Consider the following 17,423-nt stretch of genomic DNA (forward strand, 5'->3'; position numbering starts at 1 on the left):
CTCCCAGTAACACCAGTTCTAGGCGCTTTCATGTCCTTTTCTGTCCTCTGTGGCCTCTGCACACTTGTAGCGTACATACACACTCAGGGACACACATACCCATAAAAAATAAATTAAATAAATAAAAATAAGTAAATATTAAAGGAAACAATAAAGTTAAAAAATAATTTAAGAGTAGTTGGTTAAAATTGCTCTTTGTAGCCTGGGAGTGTAGATAAACTCAGTAGTAGAGATTTTTTAAAAAATATTTTTTAAATTAATATTTATGGCTATTTTGCTTCCTTGTATGTCTGTGTACCTCTTGTGTGTCTGATGTGCAAGGAGGCCAGCAGTGGGTGTCATATTCTGGGACAGAGTTACAGATAATTGTGGATCACCATGTGAGTGCTGGAGTTATACCTGGGCCCTCTGGAAGAGTAGCTAGTGCTTTTAACTGCTGAACCATCTCTCCTTCTCTGATTTTTAGTTACGTTTTATTTATTTTTTTGTTTAGGGATCATAGTAGAGTTTCCATCTAAAGTGCTTAAAGATGTTTGACTCTCAGCCAAAAACAAAACAACTATAATTTCTTTATCTGAGTATACTTTAGGGTTTCATTGTTGTTTTATTTTATAGTGATTTTGGCCAACTTGCAGTTGAATTACTAGAACAATCCTTCAGACAAGATGAAACCATGGCTATGAAATTACTCACTTACGAACTGAAAAACTGGAGTAACTCAACCTGCCTTAAGTTAGCAGTTTCTTCAAGACTTAGACCTTTTGTAGCTCATACTTGTACGCAGATGTTGTTATCAGATATGTGGATGGGACGGCTGAATATGAGAAAAAATTCCTGGTATAAGGTATATCTTAAAAATAATTAGATTTAAAGTATGAGATACAAAGTACATGCAAATTAATGTACACATCTGTAGTAAAACAATTTGCAAGGGTAATGGAGGGAAATTAGAACGTGAAGGAAGAAATGGGTCCTTGATATTTCATCCCAAGTTGGATAACATACTTTTCTCCATCTGTTCTTAAATATTGGATATTTGTTAATTGTGTATGATTATTGCCCTTTTCTCAGCTAAAAGTATGAAGACAGTAAATAGGGAATTTGACATTTATTCACCAAGTAGCTCTGTAGGTTTACCGGCCTTTGAAAGGATTTCTGTATTCTAAAATCCCAGACATATTGTCTGCTAACTTAGTTACTTGAAATGTACTGAGTACATGCATCCATGTTCTAGTTTATAGTACAGATTAGTGTATCAGTGTGTGCAGGGTTTTAGCTTAGGACTTTGGGTAAGATAGCTAGTCCTTTCAGTTTGTTATTTGTGAAATACTAATTTAAATTTCTCTTTAACTCCCTTCTACATCTCCTAATACAGTACAAAATTAGAGGGCAGAAGATTTTATGCTATGGAAAGTTTTAGAAATAAGTTCTGGTTTATACCTTTATAACAAGTTCTCCTTCATGGAGCATGGGGCAGTTAACAGAGAGGTCTGAGGTAAATAATAGCACCTTCATACTGTTTGAATTTTTTAACAAATTATACTGATATTTTTAAAGGAAGTCTGTACTGCTTATTAAACCCATGCTGTCACTATCATAATAATTCAGATGATATAGTGTGTAAAGAAAACTTAATTTTTAATTTTTTCTACAGTATTAGGGTAAAATAGCGCTCAAGATATTTAATACATAAGTTATTATTCTGTATTATTTATTGTATTTATAAAGTTCATTGATTTTAAAATGCACACTTATATTTCTAAAAATTTTAGGTCATATTAAGCATTTTAGTTCCACCTGCCATTTTAATGCTAGAGTATAAAACCAAGGCTGAAATGTCCCATATTCCACAATCTCAAGATGCTCATCAAATGACTATGGAGGATAGTGAAAACAATTTTCACAACATAACAGAAGAGATACCCATGGTAAGGACAAAAGACTTCAGAGCACATGTAAGCTTATTATGAGTTAAATAGAAGCTAAACACATATTTTTAATTTTAGGAAGTGTTTAAAGAAGTAAAGATTTTGGATAGCAGTGAAGGAAAGAATGAAATGGAAATACATATTAAATCAAAAAAGCTTCCAATCACACGAAAGTTTTATGCCTTTTATCATGCACCAATTGTAAAGTTCTGGTTTAACACGGTATGTTTTTAAATAGTTATGTTCATGGTTTGTTTTGGGGGGGTTGGTTTATTGGTTTTATTTGTTTCTGGGAAGAGCATAGTGTTTTTAAAGATGCTTTTTAGAGAGCTTTTAGTCAGGACTCCATATTAATCTTCATATAATTTAAATGACTGAAAATATATTACTTATTAAAAGAGTGTTACATTTGGCTTACTTTCATCTAAGCTGCTAATGTCTAAGAATAATAAGCACTAACAAATTTTAGTTCTGATTAAGAATAAAACTTTATTAAATAATATAGTATATGCTTTTCTAAAAGGTAACAAATAAAAGCCATTTGTCGTGACACATGCCTTTACTCCCTCGCACTTGGGAGGTAGAAGTATGTGGACCTCTGGGAGTTCAAGGCCATCTTTGTCTATAAGCTTCAGGACAGCCAAAACCACATAATAGATCTTTTCTCCAAAAAAAAAAAAAAAAAAACCAAACAAACAAAAACTACAAACAAATAAAAGGTAACATACAAATCATCTATTAAAAATAAAGTTGTGAGCCAAGCTGTGGTGGCGCATGCCTTTGATTGCAGCAATCACGAGGCAGAGGCAGGTGAATCTCTGAGTTCAAGACCAGCCTAGTAGAGTGAGTTCTAGGACAGGTGGGACTCTGCAGAGAAACTCTGTCTCAAAACCTAAATAAATAAAGTTATGACTACAGCCCAGTGTTAGAGCTATATGCTTATCATTTGTGAGGCCCTACATTCAACCCCCAGTACTTGATGGAAGTGGAGAAAATCTAAAGCAATGCTGATAGCCAGCAGCATGGCTGTAAAGGTAGGAGAGAACCAGTTCCACAGTGTTTTCCTCTGACCTTCAAATGTGTGTTGTATGATACACACACACCATACATACACACACACAGTCATTATAATGCATCATAATAAAAACAAAACAGTTCTGAAAGGTCAATTAAAAAAAACCAATACATTTGTAATTTGTGTTTTAGGGTTGTGCAGATAGCACACAGAAGTGTTTCTAAGTCTGCTACTTTAAAGGAGAAGGCAAAGAGTAACCCAGACTACTCACATGGCTTTATTTACAGTAGCTATTTCTGTAAGCATGTGCTCCATTGCTGTCCTGCACTGACCTTTCTCCTAGTCCGTAGAAAATGTATTGACAAAAGCATAAATCATAGAGGAACGTTTTCATATGTTGAAATATTTTTACTCATTGTTGACTCTCTAAAACCATCTAGTTGGCTGTCTTGTTGGGGGCATCCTTTAGAGAGGAACATACCTGAAAAAACACGTGAAACTAGCCCCTCCTTTAAACCACAGGCTTCATCGGAGATGATTTTGGGTTATTTGAAAAAGAGTTTCTTGTAACCAGGCTGATCTTGAACTAGCTATGTAAGCAAGGCTGGTCTTGAACTCTTGATCCTCTTGCCTCTACCTTGCAAGTGCTGGGCTTAGGAATTTCTGATGCTGGTGCCATCATACCTGGCTTGAGAGAATGTATGTTTGTTCATTTTCATTAATATTAAGCATTTGCTAAAGTTGACAAATGGTTTTGTGTTAGGATAAATATTTAAGAATTTGTTCCTTTCATCTATGCTTTCTTAGTCATACTTAACCCCTTATGCCCTGGGATTAATTTATTACATTTCTTGTATATATGAAAATATCTTGTTCCTCCTAGATGCAGATAATGCAAATCTTTGTTATCTGATACCCAAATTCTGTCCTATTATGAAGATTGTTTACGTTTGCACTCATGTGAGTGGCTGCTTACAACAACCAGCTCAGGTGGCCACATGCATTTACATTTACGTAGCCTACCTAGCTCAGATTGGATTTTTTTTTTTGTCTACATGAAAATGTCCGTAATATGTTTTATTTTTAATGAATTTTATTCATGTAACTTTTATTTCTTTTTTTATTAGTTGGCATACTTAGGATTTCTGATGCTTTATACATTTGTAGTTCTTGTACAAATGGAACAGCTACCTTCAGTTCAAGAATGGATTGTTATTGCTTATATTTTTACGTATGCTATTGAAAAAATCCGTGAGGTATGTCTACAGCTTTTCTTACCAGTAACTTATGTGTGTTTGCGGGATTCCTTAATTTTATTGAGGGTGTGGGTATGGAGCATGTTTATTTGCTATTCTGAAAACTGTATTTCTTTAAAAAGAAAAAGTTAAGCCGGACATGGTGGTATATACCCCTTTAATTCTAGCACTTGGGGGGCAGAGGCAAGCTGATCTCTGAGTTCAAGGGCAGCCTGGTCTGCAGAGCAAGTTCTAGCTGGGATAATAACAGAGAAACCATATCTCAGCAAAACAAAACAAAACAAAAAAATGGTTGTCAATAAATTATGTTCACTTTGCCACCATTACAATATAATAATTTTTCTCAGTATTGATTGTATTTTTATCTTACTTACTCAAGTTTCACATGATCTCTAACATTCTTCAGAAATATTGACTGTACATGTTAGGTAGTCAGTTACTTGAAAGGTAGGTTGCATTTTGTGCTTATGCTGTATACCCACTGGAGTGTCCTGTGTTGCCCACTGAGTCATCAGTTGAGTTTATTTCTGTGTCTCTTCTTTTTCCACTTTAAAACCTTCAACTGTGTAACATGCTAATTGGGGGGGGGGGGGGACAGTCTTTTCTTTCCTTAAAGAAATGTTTAGAACTGGAGTTAGTTGTGAGCTGCCATGTGGCTGCTGGGAATTGAACCTGGGTCCTCTGCAGGAGCAGACAGTACTCTTAGCCACTGAGCCAACTCTTCAGCCTGCTGCTTTGACATTAAATAAAACATTTCAAAATCATTTCACGTTTCACCTTCCTAGTTTATCACCTTGCTGAGCAAATCATTCATTTATAAGAAAGTCTTGTTTATATGGTTGTTTGTTTGTTTGTTTGTTTGTTTTTGTGACAGGCTCTCACTGTAAGCCCTGGCTGCCAGTGTAGCCTGTCTCTGCCTCCTTAGTGCTGGGATTAAAGGTATTTCCCATCATACCTGCCTGTAGAGAATCTTATCTGTTATTGTACTGTTTTATTATCAAACGCATCTTCATTTACAAGACACAATCACAGATTCTTTGAAACATTAAGATTAAAACATTAAAATTATTCTGTGGTGTTATGATCAGCTCCTATATATGATTTAATAGGAAGGATTTGAGTCAACCTTTTTTCTTCTTAAACCTTTAGGTCTTTATGTCTGAAGCTGGGAAAATCAGCCAGAAGATTAAAGTGTGGTTTAGTGACTACTTCAATGTTAGTGACACAATTGCCATAATTTCTTTCTTCATTGGATTTGGACTAAGATTTGGAGCAAAATGGAACTTTATGAATGCATATGACAATCATGTTTTTGTGGCTGGAAGATTAATTTACTGTCTTAATATAATATTTTGGTATGTGCGTTTGCTAGATTTTCTAGCTGTAAATCAACAGGCAGGACCTTATGTAATGATGATTGGAAAAATGGTAAGTTGAAATATCTGCTAATATGCATGAATTGTTTCTTAAAAGCCATAAAAAATATTCTAATATAGCTTTCCTTGGACCCACAAATTTGTTAGTTCATGTTTATTTGCTTCCTACTCTGAACCTGCTATTCCTTAAAGATGTTTCATCAGTATGTGTGCTTCTGTGAAGTATGTTTGTAGTGTGTACATGTGTGTGAGGGTATATATGCACACATGCGGTAGACAGGTGACATTGGATATCTTCTGTCACCATCTTATTCTTTGTAGACGGGGCTCTCACCAATACTAACCCATGTTCCCTTTCCTTCATTATCTCCCTCCCTGCACACTCTCTTTCGAGCCCTCTGTCCCTTCCTCCGTCTGTTCCTCTTTTTTGCTTTTATCCTTTTCCTTTAGTTTTGAGATAATTACAAATGGGGTTGTAAGAAATAATAAAAATCCTGGTAGCCTTGTCTTACTTCCTCCAAAGGTTATTATCTCCATTCTTCCATTTAAGCTTTATCTCATATGTTCTTGGCCTCTTTGCTGTACTCATAAAGGCCTTTACATTTCTTTCTTTTGAAGATTTGCATGGTGGTACATGTCTTTATTCTGGCTTCTAGAAATGAGCCAAGTACAGTTATGTGAGGACAGGTAGAGGAAAATCTGCATTTCTATTACTATGTGACAAGTGTTAAGAATTGTCATTTACTAGAATTAAGAATCCAAGTTTGCCCATGTAACAGTAGTTTTGGATTCATCTTGTATTTGTCAGATAAGCTGTATTTTGAATTATTGATATAATCTATTATGGAAACAAGGAAAGATGCCTGTGACTTGCTTAGTTTTACTAGTTATTTTTAATACAATCTCCTTCATCAGGTTTATGCAATCAAAATATTTTCCTGAATGCTATTACCAGCAATAAATGGAAACTCAAATATCCTACTTATCTATTAGAGCATTAAAAACACTTTTTAAGATGATATTTGTTGTAGGAATTAAACTCTCTGTGTCTTAACAAGTTTTGTTTTGCTTTTTAAACAGGTGGCAAATATGTTCTACATTGTAGTGATAATGGCTCTTGTGTTACTTAGTTTTGGTGTTCCCAGAAAGGCAATCCTTTATCCACACGAAGCACCATCTTGGTCTCTTGCTAAAGATATAGTTTTTCATCCATACTGGATGATTTTTGGTGAAGTTTATGCATATGAAATTGATGGTAAGAATTTATGTTTTCAGAATCATCTTTTTTTTAAAACTTGTTTTAACTTTATTTTTTCCATTCTTTTTTTAACTTTTATTAATTACGCTTTATTCACTTTGTATCCCCCCCCATAAACTCCATCCTCCTCCCCTCCTAATCCTACCTTCCCTCCCCCTTCCCAAGTCTACTGATAGGGGAAGTCCTCCTCTCCTTCCAGAATCATCTTTATAAAGTCAGAATTGCATTCTAAAAATATTGCATATTTTCCAGTCAAACTTAAGCATATGCTTTAGTTAACAGCAAAAACCAAAATATGGATTGAAAAGTATTTTGAAAATTATTCAACCATATGTAGTAGAACTATATCCTAACTGTCCTAGACAATGAAGATATTTATTAATTCACAAAACAGCAGTTCAGTTTGGACTACAAAGCCTCTTAAATGGATATTGTTGATGATGATGACTTCAGTAATGTGCTCATTTTAAAATAATAACTAAACACTAACTGTAAGCATACTACTAAGTGTATATATAGAATTCTCCCTAATTCATGATTGTTTTCATCCCTTCCCTACCCAATTGAATTTTGTTATATAACTGTGGTGGGTATTAAAACTCTTCACTTCCTTGCTTGTGTTTAGGGTTCTAGCTTAATAAAGATTTCAGGTATGAATAATGAAAAACAAGAAATTCAATTCTAGTAATTTAAAGTATCTACATTTATTTGTAATCGTGTGTATTTGTATGTCTGTATGTGGGTATATCTAAGTGCAGGTGCCTGTGGAGGCCAGAAGCATGGGACCCACGTGAAGCTGGAGTTACACACGTTCTGAGCCACCCAACATGGGTGCTGGGAACTAAGCTAGGATCCTCACTTTTAACCATTTAGTCATCTCTTTACACCCCAAATTTGTTAATTTTATATTTAAAATACATTTTAATCCTCTTTAGGGATAAATTGTAACTTCTTAGGGCTTACTATGCATCTGTCATATGCTTTTTAAGTTCAGATATTTTTCTTACATAAATGTTACCGTTTCACTGTATCCAGAGGTTTTATCTGCCTTTACCCTCAGTGTAAGTCTGCATACAGGTAGATAGAACATGTAATACCCTTGCTTGCAGTGCAGTGGTTTGTTAGAACAGAACACACATCCCTCATTGTCGGAGTCCTTGTAAGGCAGAGCGCCAATGGCTGCCTGTCAGAGATCCTTTTCTTTAAAATTCTTAATCAGATTTGCATGTGCTCAAAATTTTCTGTTAAGACAAAGAACCCTGATCTATTATATTTAAAATTCTTTTCTCTCTTCCCAAAGTGTGTGCAAATGATTCCACTATCAAGGAAATTTGTGGTCCTGGGACATGGTTGACTCCATTTCTTCAAGCAGTCTACCTCTTTGTACAGTATATCATTATGGTTAATCTCCTTATTGCATTTTTCAAGTAAGAGTTTTATTTACTTAGTTTATTTGTTACAGTTCTCATTTTGAATGAGATACTCAGTTTTTAAATCCCAGTTTTATTGAGATTTAAAGTATTAAATTATCCATGAAAAATTGCAAATAATCTGAAAATAAAATTTTCAGATTAAAGGAATTCTAAATGTTAGGTTTTATTATTTTCTCCATAAAATGTGTGTGTTATATGTATATGTTCGTTCGTGTACCTGTGAGTATGTGTGTTAAATGGAGGCAGGAGGCAGATGTTGGGTGACCTTGTTGATCATTTGTTGACCTATTTATTCATTCAGTCTTTAATTCCATTTATGTATATGTTCAGGTGTTTTTTGCCTGCTTGCATGTCTGTTTCACATTTGTGCAGTACCCACAATGGCTAGAAGGAAGTGTCAGGTACCGTGGAACTGGAATTACGAACTATTGTGAGCTCCCATGTGGGTGCTGGGAATCAAAATCGTGAAAGAGCAGCCAGTGCTATTAACTCCCTAGCCCTGTACCTTATTTTTAAAAGCTCTCACTCAACCTGGAGGTTTTCAGTCTGGCTAAGCTGCCTATCCAGTGAGGCTGTGTGGTCTGCCTGTCTCGTCACTCAACATGTAGCTTGTTTATAAATATAACCTTTGGGGAAACAAAAACCACAAAAGACTGGTGAGATGAGTTGGTACAGGTGCTTATTGACAAGTCTGATGACCTGAGTTTGATTCCCCAGGACCTGCATGGTGAAGAGACTTCTGCTCATACACCATCATATGGAATTCATAAGAAAAAAATGTTTTAATTTTTTTTGTGTGATAAAATCCATTCATTTATTCAGTTAACAAGTAATACAGCATAACATACTATAGAGAATAAAATGTAGGCAGAGAAAATAGAGGATTTTGAAATTACCCCTGAAGTCATGCATTTTTTTTAATTTATTTTTTATTTTTTATTAATTACACTTTATTCATTTTGTATCCCCCCATAAGCCCCTCCCTCCTCCCCTCCCAATCCCACCCTCCCTCCCCTTTCTGCATGCATGCCCCTCCCCAAGTCCACTGATAGGGGAGGTTCTCCTCTCCTTCTTTCTGATCTTAGTCTATCAGTTCTCATCAAAAGTGGCTGCATTGTCCTCTGCTGTGGCCTGGTAAGGCTGCTCCCCCCTTAGGGGGAAGTGATCAACGAGCAGGCCAATCAGATTATGTCAGAGGCAGTCCCTCTTCCCATTACTATGTAACCCACTTGGACACTGAACTGCCATGGGCTACACCTGTGCAGGGGTTCCAGGTCATCTCCACGAATAGTCCTTGGTTGGAGTATGATTTTCTGGGAAGTTCCCTGTGTTCAAATTATCTTGTTCTGTTGCTCTCCTTGTGGAGTTCCTGTCCCCTCCAGCTCTTACTATTTCCCACTTCTTATATAGAATTCCATTCACTCTGCCCATCAGTTGGCCATCAGGCTCAGCATCTGCTTTGACAGTCTATACTGCAGAAGCTTTAAGAGGCCCTCTGTGGCAGGTTTCAAGGTTGTTTCCTGTTTTCTTCTGGCTTTCAGAGGCCCTCTGTAGCAGGTTCCGAGGTTGTTTCCTATTTTCTTTTTCTTCTGATGTCCATCCTCTTTGCCTTTCAGGATGGGGATTGAACATTTTAGTTAGGGTCCTCTCTTTTGCTTAGTTTGTTTAGATGTGCAGATTTTAGTGGGTTTATTCTATATTGTATGTTTATATGAGTGAGTATATACCATGCGTGTCTTTTTGCTTCTGGGACAACTCACTCAGGATGATCCTTTCCAGGTCCCACCATTTACCTGCAAATTTCATGATTTCCTTATTTTTCATTGCTGAGTAATACTCCATTGTATAGATGTACCAGTTTCTGCATCCATTCTTCAGTTGAGGGGCATCTGGGTTGTTTCCAGCTTCTGGCTATTACAAATAAAGCTGCTACAAACATGGTTGAGCAAATGTCCTTTTTGTGTACTTGCGCCTCTTTTGGGTATATGCCTAGGAGTGGTATGGCTGGATCTTGAGGAAGCGCCATTCCTAGTTGTCTGAGAAAGCGCCAGATTGATTTCCAGAGTGGTTGTACCAGTTTACATTCCCACCAGCAGTGGAGAAGGGTTCCCCTTTCTCCACAATAAATAGATATAAATTGTGATTCTCAAAATAATCTTACATTTTTTTAAGTTAGTTAGGTTTTTTGTTTTGGGGGGGTTGTTATTTGTTTTTGTTTTTATTTTATTATTATTATTTTTTTTTTACCCAGTTTCTCTGTGTAGCCCTGGCTATCTTGTCAACCAGGCTGGCCTCAAAGTCACAGAGATCTGCCTGCTTCTGCCTCTAGAGTGGTAGGATTAAAGGTGTGTGCCACCACCATCCGGCCCAGTAACCTTTTTTCCTTCATGTTAGGTGAAGCATTGGGCATTCTATCACTGTTTTGTACATTTTTTTCCCCCACAGCCTCCAACTTACACCTGCTCAGACAGATTGGATTTTTGTTTTCATCTATTCTCACTAAATGATACTTGATACTTGTCTTTAAAAACCATGATAAGGAAACACAATATGATCTGTGTACTCAGAGGTCTTCATCTTTACCTATTGATCTTTCTGCTTTCGTTTAAAAGACATACATTTTATCTTATTTTTACTAAGAGATACATATACTTGAAAGTACAGACATTAGATTAAGAATTGCTTAGTGATGAAAGCAGTCATATAATAGCTAAATTAATGCGAACATGGTAGTACACTCCTGTAAGCCCAGCTTTTGGGAGTCGGGTAGAGAAGAATTATGAGTTCAAAGCCATCTCTGAACGTACAAAATGATTTGGGAGTCAACCCAGGTTACATAAAACTGTCTCAACAACAGATATTATACTAATTTAAATCTAATAAATAATAAATATGAATGAAAGCTAAAAAAAGAAAAACTTCATATTCATTTGTCAGTTATTAATTGCTGTGTCATTCTCCTTGACCTAGAGCCTATTTCAAGCCAGTATATTAAACTGCTCAATTAGATTGTAATTTTTTTTCCCCACTAAATGTGCAGAACTGATGAGGATATATACTTCTAGGGCTGTTTAACTTTAAGTCAGAATCAAGCTGTAAGCCTAACTTCCTGTTGTATTATGTTTTCTTTTTTTTTAATAAAAAATATTTTTAAGATTTATTTATTATATTATTATAAATATTTTAAAGATTTATTTATTGTTATTATTATTATAATATATACAGTATTCTGCCTTCATGAATGCCTACATGTCAGAAGTGGATACCAGATCTCATTACAGATGGTTGTGAGCCACCAGGTCATTGCTAGGAATTGAACTCAGGACCTTTGGAAGAACAACCAGTGCTCTAAACCTCTGAGCCATCTCTCCAGACCTATCTTATGTTTCATAATAGTTGCCATTTTAATAGTATATAAGAGAATCTAGGTTTTATTTTTACTCACTTGATAAGTTAGGGTATCTTTTTGTAGCTAAGACTAAAAATGTTGGGGGTGATGATGGTGTGGGGGGATGTGTGTGCATATATGTGCAAGATATAATTGTTTGTTTTTGTTCATTCTAGTAATGTATATTTACAAGTGAAGGCAATTTCCAATATTGTATGGAAGTATCAGCGTTACCATTTTATTATGGCTTATCATGAAAAACCAGTTCTGCCTCCTCCGCTTATCATTCTTAGCCATATAGTTTCACTGTTTTGCTGTGTATGTAAAAGAAGAAAGAAAGATAAGACTTCTGATGGGCCAAGTAAGTAAAATAAATGAAAGATTTTTCTTGATTCTAGATATCATACTGAATGCTAAGTGTAGAGGATTTTTTGGTTTTGGTGGTGGGTCGTTTTTTTATTTGATTGTTGGGGTTTTTTGAGACAGGGTTTCAAAAGATAGGGTTTCTCTGTGTAGCCCTGGCTGTCCTGAAACTCACCCCGTAGCCCAGGCTGGTCTCAAATTCACAAAGATCCACCTGCCTCTGCCTCTTCTGCTGGGATTAAAGGCGTGTGCCACCGCCACCTGGCTTTTGGTTTTCCAGGGTCTCTCCTTGTAGCCCTGCTCTCCTGGAGCTCACTCTGTAGGCCAGGCTGGCTTTGAACTCCGAGATCCGCCTGAGTGTAGGGATTAAAGGCTTGCATTACAGCATCCCAGCTGATTTTCTTTTCTTTTTTTTTTTTTTTTTTTTTTTTTTTAACTATTTTGAAAACTTTAAATTTGCCTACACCTAAAACAGTTTTTAGGTACACTTTGAGTATCTGCAAATAAGAACTTTGATAACTTGGATGTTAAAGACCAATCTTTATCAGAATTAGAGTAAGCACATGAAGTGATAGCTGTGAAATCAAACCAGAAGAGAAAGAGTAGAATTAAAAGTAGATTATTACAAGTGCTTCAGACATCAAATATTTCACAAGTACAAATAACTAGACACAGGGAAAATATATCAGTCCTGTTAAAGAGTATGATGACGCATGTCAAGGATATTTTGGTTGATTAGGATGCCTGCTTTCCTCATCTACTTTCACTCTATTAAGCCAAATAGTGTTCTTGATTATTTTAAGTATAATGTTTCTGTTACATATCACATGTAAATGTTATGTCAACTACAGAGACATAAAGTCATATCTGGTTCAGCATCTGCTGTCCTTCAGCCTCATCTATTTTAGATACTGTGAATAATCCATCCTAGCTATGTGGGAATTTATAGTGTAGTATTTAATAATAATATATGACCAACTTCTCACATGCACCAATGTGATGCTTCAACAACAGGGAAACTGTGAAGGAGAATTTCAGGAAGGAAGCAGTGTCTGCAAAGGCTAACTGACTGATTAAAATGTCAGTGACTGCAGGGAGTTTTGAGTGTTACTGGTTAAGAGCCTAATTACAATTTACTTACCTTGGGATATTTTTAGTCTGGTAAATAGCTGCTTTTTGAAGCTCCCCCCCCCCCCCCCAACACACTGTGTTGGACCTAACATCCTGACTATGGATAAATTTTTTGAAAATGTTTTGACTTTTACACCGTAATATTCTACCAGTCAAAAGGTAAAGTGTGTATCTGAAAAAATGCCTTGATTTATGACTTTCTCCGTCTGTTAGTATAAAAACTTAATGAAACTGCTTTCATGTTTGAACATGGAATTTGGAGTAACCTAAATCTCTTGATTTGGGGCCATGGTAATTTGTATTTGGCCTCAGAATAAATTATTGATCATTTAAACAAAAGCAAAGCAATATGATGCATAAAAGTCAACTTAATATTTAACATTCTGGGAGGAAATGGTACTTCAGGGTTTTTTGTTGTTGTTGTTGTTGTTCTTGTTGTTTAAATGGTAATGTAAGCTATATCATTTTACCTATTCTAGAAGCCATTCTATAAGCAGACAAATTTAGTGCATCTTAATACAACCTGGGGTACATCACCATGTCAGTTGTGCTTAAACTTATCATGGTTTTATTTCTGTGATAAGATATATGACAGGAGAGCTAAGAGAGAAATAGGAGAGGCATAGTAAGGCAGGGGAAAGTAAAAGTAAAGAAGATACCTAAAACTTGTTGGGAGTTCATGCCTTTATCCCAGCACTTGGAGACAGGTGAAGGGTGTCTATGAGTTCCAGTCCAGTGTGGTCTACATAGTGAGGTCTAGGATAGTCAGGGCTTTGTAGAGAGACCCTGTGTATTAAGAAAGAAGGAGAGAGAGGCTAAAAACCTGTTGGATAGCCTTCATTGTTTTTGTTTCGTGTTCTAATTTCCTTCTGGGTTTCTCCTCCTTAGAACTTTTCTTAACAGAAGAAGATCAAAAGAAACTCCATGACTTTGAAGAGCAGTGTGTTGAAATGTATTTTGATGAAAAAGATGACAAATTCCATTCTGGGAGTGAAGAGAGAATCCGTGTCACTTTTGAAAGGTTTGCATGCTCTTTAATTGTTACTGACTGTGTGTTAGAAAGAATCCTGTTAGTGAATACATATTCATTGTTGAGTTTATTTTATCAAGTAAAAAGTTTTATTTTACACACATTTAGAAAACAGGTCAGTTGGTTATATTTACTCTATGTAACCCAGTAGAACTTGCTCCAAGTTCTTATTTTACTTTTCACAAATAAATTTTTTTATTTTATTTCTATTTTATATTTATGAGTGTTTGCCTATGTGTGTGTATGTACCATCTGCATGCATGTTTCTCATGGAGGTCAGCAGAAGGCATTGATCTGGAACTGGAGTTACTGACAGTGTGAACCACTGTGAGGGTGATGGAATTCAAACCCCAGGTCCTCTGAAAAACCAGCAAGTGGTCTCACCACGGGACAACCTGTCTAACCCCTTACTTTATTCTTAGTGATGCTGGGGGTCAAGGTTAGGGCTCACACTTCATAAATAAGGTTAGGGTACTCCTGTTTTTTGACTGTAGTTGCAAAGAAGAGTTGGCGTTTTTAACTATTCAAGAAGAGAAAAATAAAGCTGTTACTATTTTAAAACTTTTTTCTATGTTGTTTTTCCTTCATATTAGACACATGTGGTGTTTGTGTATGACCAGTGTATGGTGGTTGTGATTACCAGTGATTACCATCCTTTTTATATGTAACTATAAATATATTTTGTGAGTGGTAGACTGAAATAACCTGTGGAACAAAATGTGTTTTTAAATTTTGTGTGGTGATGGTGCACATCTTTAATCCCAGCACTCAGAGGTAGAGCTAGGGGGATCTCTTTAGTGCCATAAATGAGGCCATTCTGGTCTACAGGGAAGTTCCAAGACAGCTAGGGCTACACAGAGAAACCCTGTCTTCAAAACAAAACAGAAACATTTGTATTTTAACTATGTCAGCATTAGCACTACATCCTTCTGAAACACAAAGTGTGATGTGTAAAAGCTCATAACCATACTTTATGTTTGCATTCATTTGTTTAAAAAGTAGTTTGTCTTACTTCTATCATCAATTTAGACTACAAAAAATAGTCTATATTATTGTGAAAAAAATTATTGTGCCTGTGTATATATAACAAGTGGGGCCCACGTATGCTGTGGCTGCAGTATAGACATTAGAGGATAGCCTTGCAAAGATGTTCTCTCCTTATGCACCTACATCAGTTGCTGAGCTCAAACTTTGCTCTCCATTGAGCCATCTCCTTGTCCCATCTACATTAATTTTAACATTTGTAAAATTCTTTTTATCCCCTACAGAGTGGAGCAGATGTGCATTCAGATTAAAGAAGTTGGAGATCGTGTCAACTACATAAAAAGATCGTTACAGTCTTTAGATTCTCAAATCGGTCATCTGCAAGATCTCTCAGCCCTGACAGTAGATACGTTAAAAACACTTACAGCCCAGAAAGCTTCAGAAGCTAGCAAAGTGCACAATGAGATCACACGAGAATTGAGTGTTTCAAAACACTTGGCTCAGAATCTTATTGATGATGTTCCTGTACGACCTCTGTGGAAAAAGCAGAGTGTCGTAAATACCCTGAGTTCCTCTCTTCCTCAAGGTGACCGGGAAAGTAATAATCCTTTTCTTTGTAACATCTTTATGAAGGATGAAAAAGACCCCCAGTATAACCTGTTTGGTCAAGATTTGCCTATGATACCCCAGAGAAAAGAATTCAACATTCCAGAGGCTGGTTCCTCCTGTGGTGCCTTATTCCCAAGTGCTGTTTCTCCCCCAGAATTACGACAGAGGCGACATGGGGTAGAAATCTTAAAAATATTTAATAAAAATCAAAAAGTAGGCAGTTCACCTAATAGTTCACCGCAGATGTCATCCCCACCAACCAAATTTTCTGTGAGTACCCCATCCCAGCCAAGTTGCAAAAGCCACTTGGAATCTGCAACCAAAGATCCAGAACCCGCTTTCTATAAAGCTGCAGAAGGGGATAACATAGAATTTGGAGCATTTGTGGGTAAGTGGGAAACTCTTACTGCATATTAGTGTTGCTTTTTATGTCAGAAATACTACCTTAGAAAATAATTAACTAATTACTAAAAAATGTACCGTAGCTGAGTGGTGGTGGTGCATTTAGGAGGCAGAGGCAAGAGGTATATGACAGGTGGGCTTTTGTTCATACAGTCTTCTAAAGGGACCAGAAATATACAAAATATTTGAATTGGGCTGACGAATTATACCATTATGTACCTGTTTGGTGCTGTTATAGTAAACTTATTTGGACTCTTGTCTTTTGCATTTAAATATGGCTTCCATTGGATTTGTCGATTGTTGAAGGATCTGAGTGGTTTTTGAGTAGTAGGTATTAGGGTAAAAGTAAGGAGGTATAAGGGATATTAGAAGCTGCATACTGACACCAGTATGAATAGGGCCAGTGTGTAATTTCATTTACAACCCAGGACAGTGTTGGAAGTGAAAAGTGCACTATAAGTAATTACTTCAGGACTACAGCGACAGTACATTCATTCATTACCTAACGGTAATACATTAGGCAGTATTATCATATGAAAACTGTAATAAAAAAATGTTTCACCTGTAACAAATTTTATTACCCTACCAATTAAATATATATCTGTATTTATGGTCTACTTAATTACATATCTAAAGATGAAAGAATGATTCTTTTTTCTTTAAGATTTTTTTTCTTTATGTATGAGTTTTTGCCTACATATGTCTGTGTACCATGGGTGGGTGTGTTGCCCACGGAGGTCAGAAGAGATTATCAGGTCTCCTGAAAGTGCAGTTATAGATAGTTGTAAGCCACCAGTTGGTGCTGGGAACTAAGCTTGCATCTTCATCAAGATCGACAGGTGCTCTTAACAAATGAGCCACCTCTCCAGTCCTCTTTCTCTGTTCTCAGACACCTTATGCACTATAGAACCAGCACAAAGGAGGAACCTTTCATGTTCTTTTCCCCATTTTCTATGCTGTTCCCTGAGCATTAGCTTGTGGGTTAATAAGGCCTCATTTAACGGTTAATACTCCCAGTCATTTATTCTCAGCACCTAAAATGATTGTGGGTCTCTGTGCTCACTTCTGCCTCCTATCAAAAGATGCTTCTCTTAACATGGTTGAGAATAGCCCTGGTCTGTGGGTACAGACAGACATTTAGAAGGCAGTTTGGTGTATCACCAGTAACCAAAGGAGCAGTAGTAAGTTCTATCTTAGAACTTACTGTAAGCCACCGTCTCCGACGTGGGCTTACAGTCTCAGGCACAGAC

General features: G+C 36.3%; 1 protein-coding gene across 2 annotated transcripts in view; it reads left to right on the plus strand.

Moving 5' to 3' along the window:
- The first annotated feature begins 621 nt into the window (after positions 1–621).
- Positions 622–17,423, plus strand: part of Trpm7 (transient receptor potential cation channel subfamily M member 7) — a 38,724-nt gene continuing 21,922 nt past the window's right edge. For both annotated transcript variants that reach the window (XM_055619075.1, XM_055619128.1), the window contains exons 1-10: positions 622–844; positions 1,773–1,928; positions 2,007–2,150; positions 4,071–4,199; positions 5,349–5,627; positions 6,656–6,830; positions 8,134–8,260; positions 11,831–12,015; positions 14,037–14,169; positions 15,447–16,159. In XM_055619075.1, the coding sequence (XP_055475050.1) occupies positions 674–844; positions 1,773–1,928; positions 2,007–2,150; positions 4,071–4,199; positions 5,349–5,627; positions 6,656–6,830; positions 8,134–8,260; positions 11,831–12,015; positions 14,037–14,169; positions 15,447–16,159 (2,212 nt within the window). In that variant the 5' untranslated portion in view covers positions 622–673. The remainder of the gene's footprint in view (positions 845–1,772; positions 1,929–2,006; positions 2,151–4,070; positions 4,200–5,348; positions 5,628–6,655; positions 6,831–8,133; positions 8,261–11,830; positions 12,016–14,036; positions 14,170–15,446; positions 16,160–17,423) is intronic.

Source organism: Psammomys obesus, unplaced genomic scaffold (genome assembly GCF_907164565.1).
Source record: "Psammomys obesus unplaced genomic scaffold, mPsaObe1.curated_primary_1811, whole genome shotgun sequence".
Classification (NCBI taxonomy): Eukaryota; Metazoa; Chordata; class Mammalia; order Rodentia; family Muridae; genus Psammomys; species Psammomys obesus.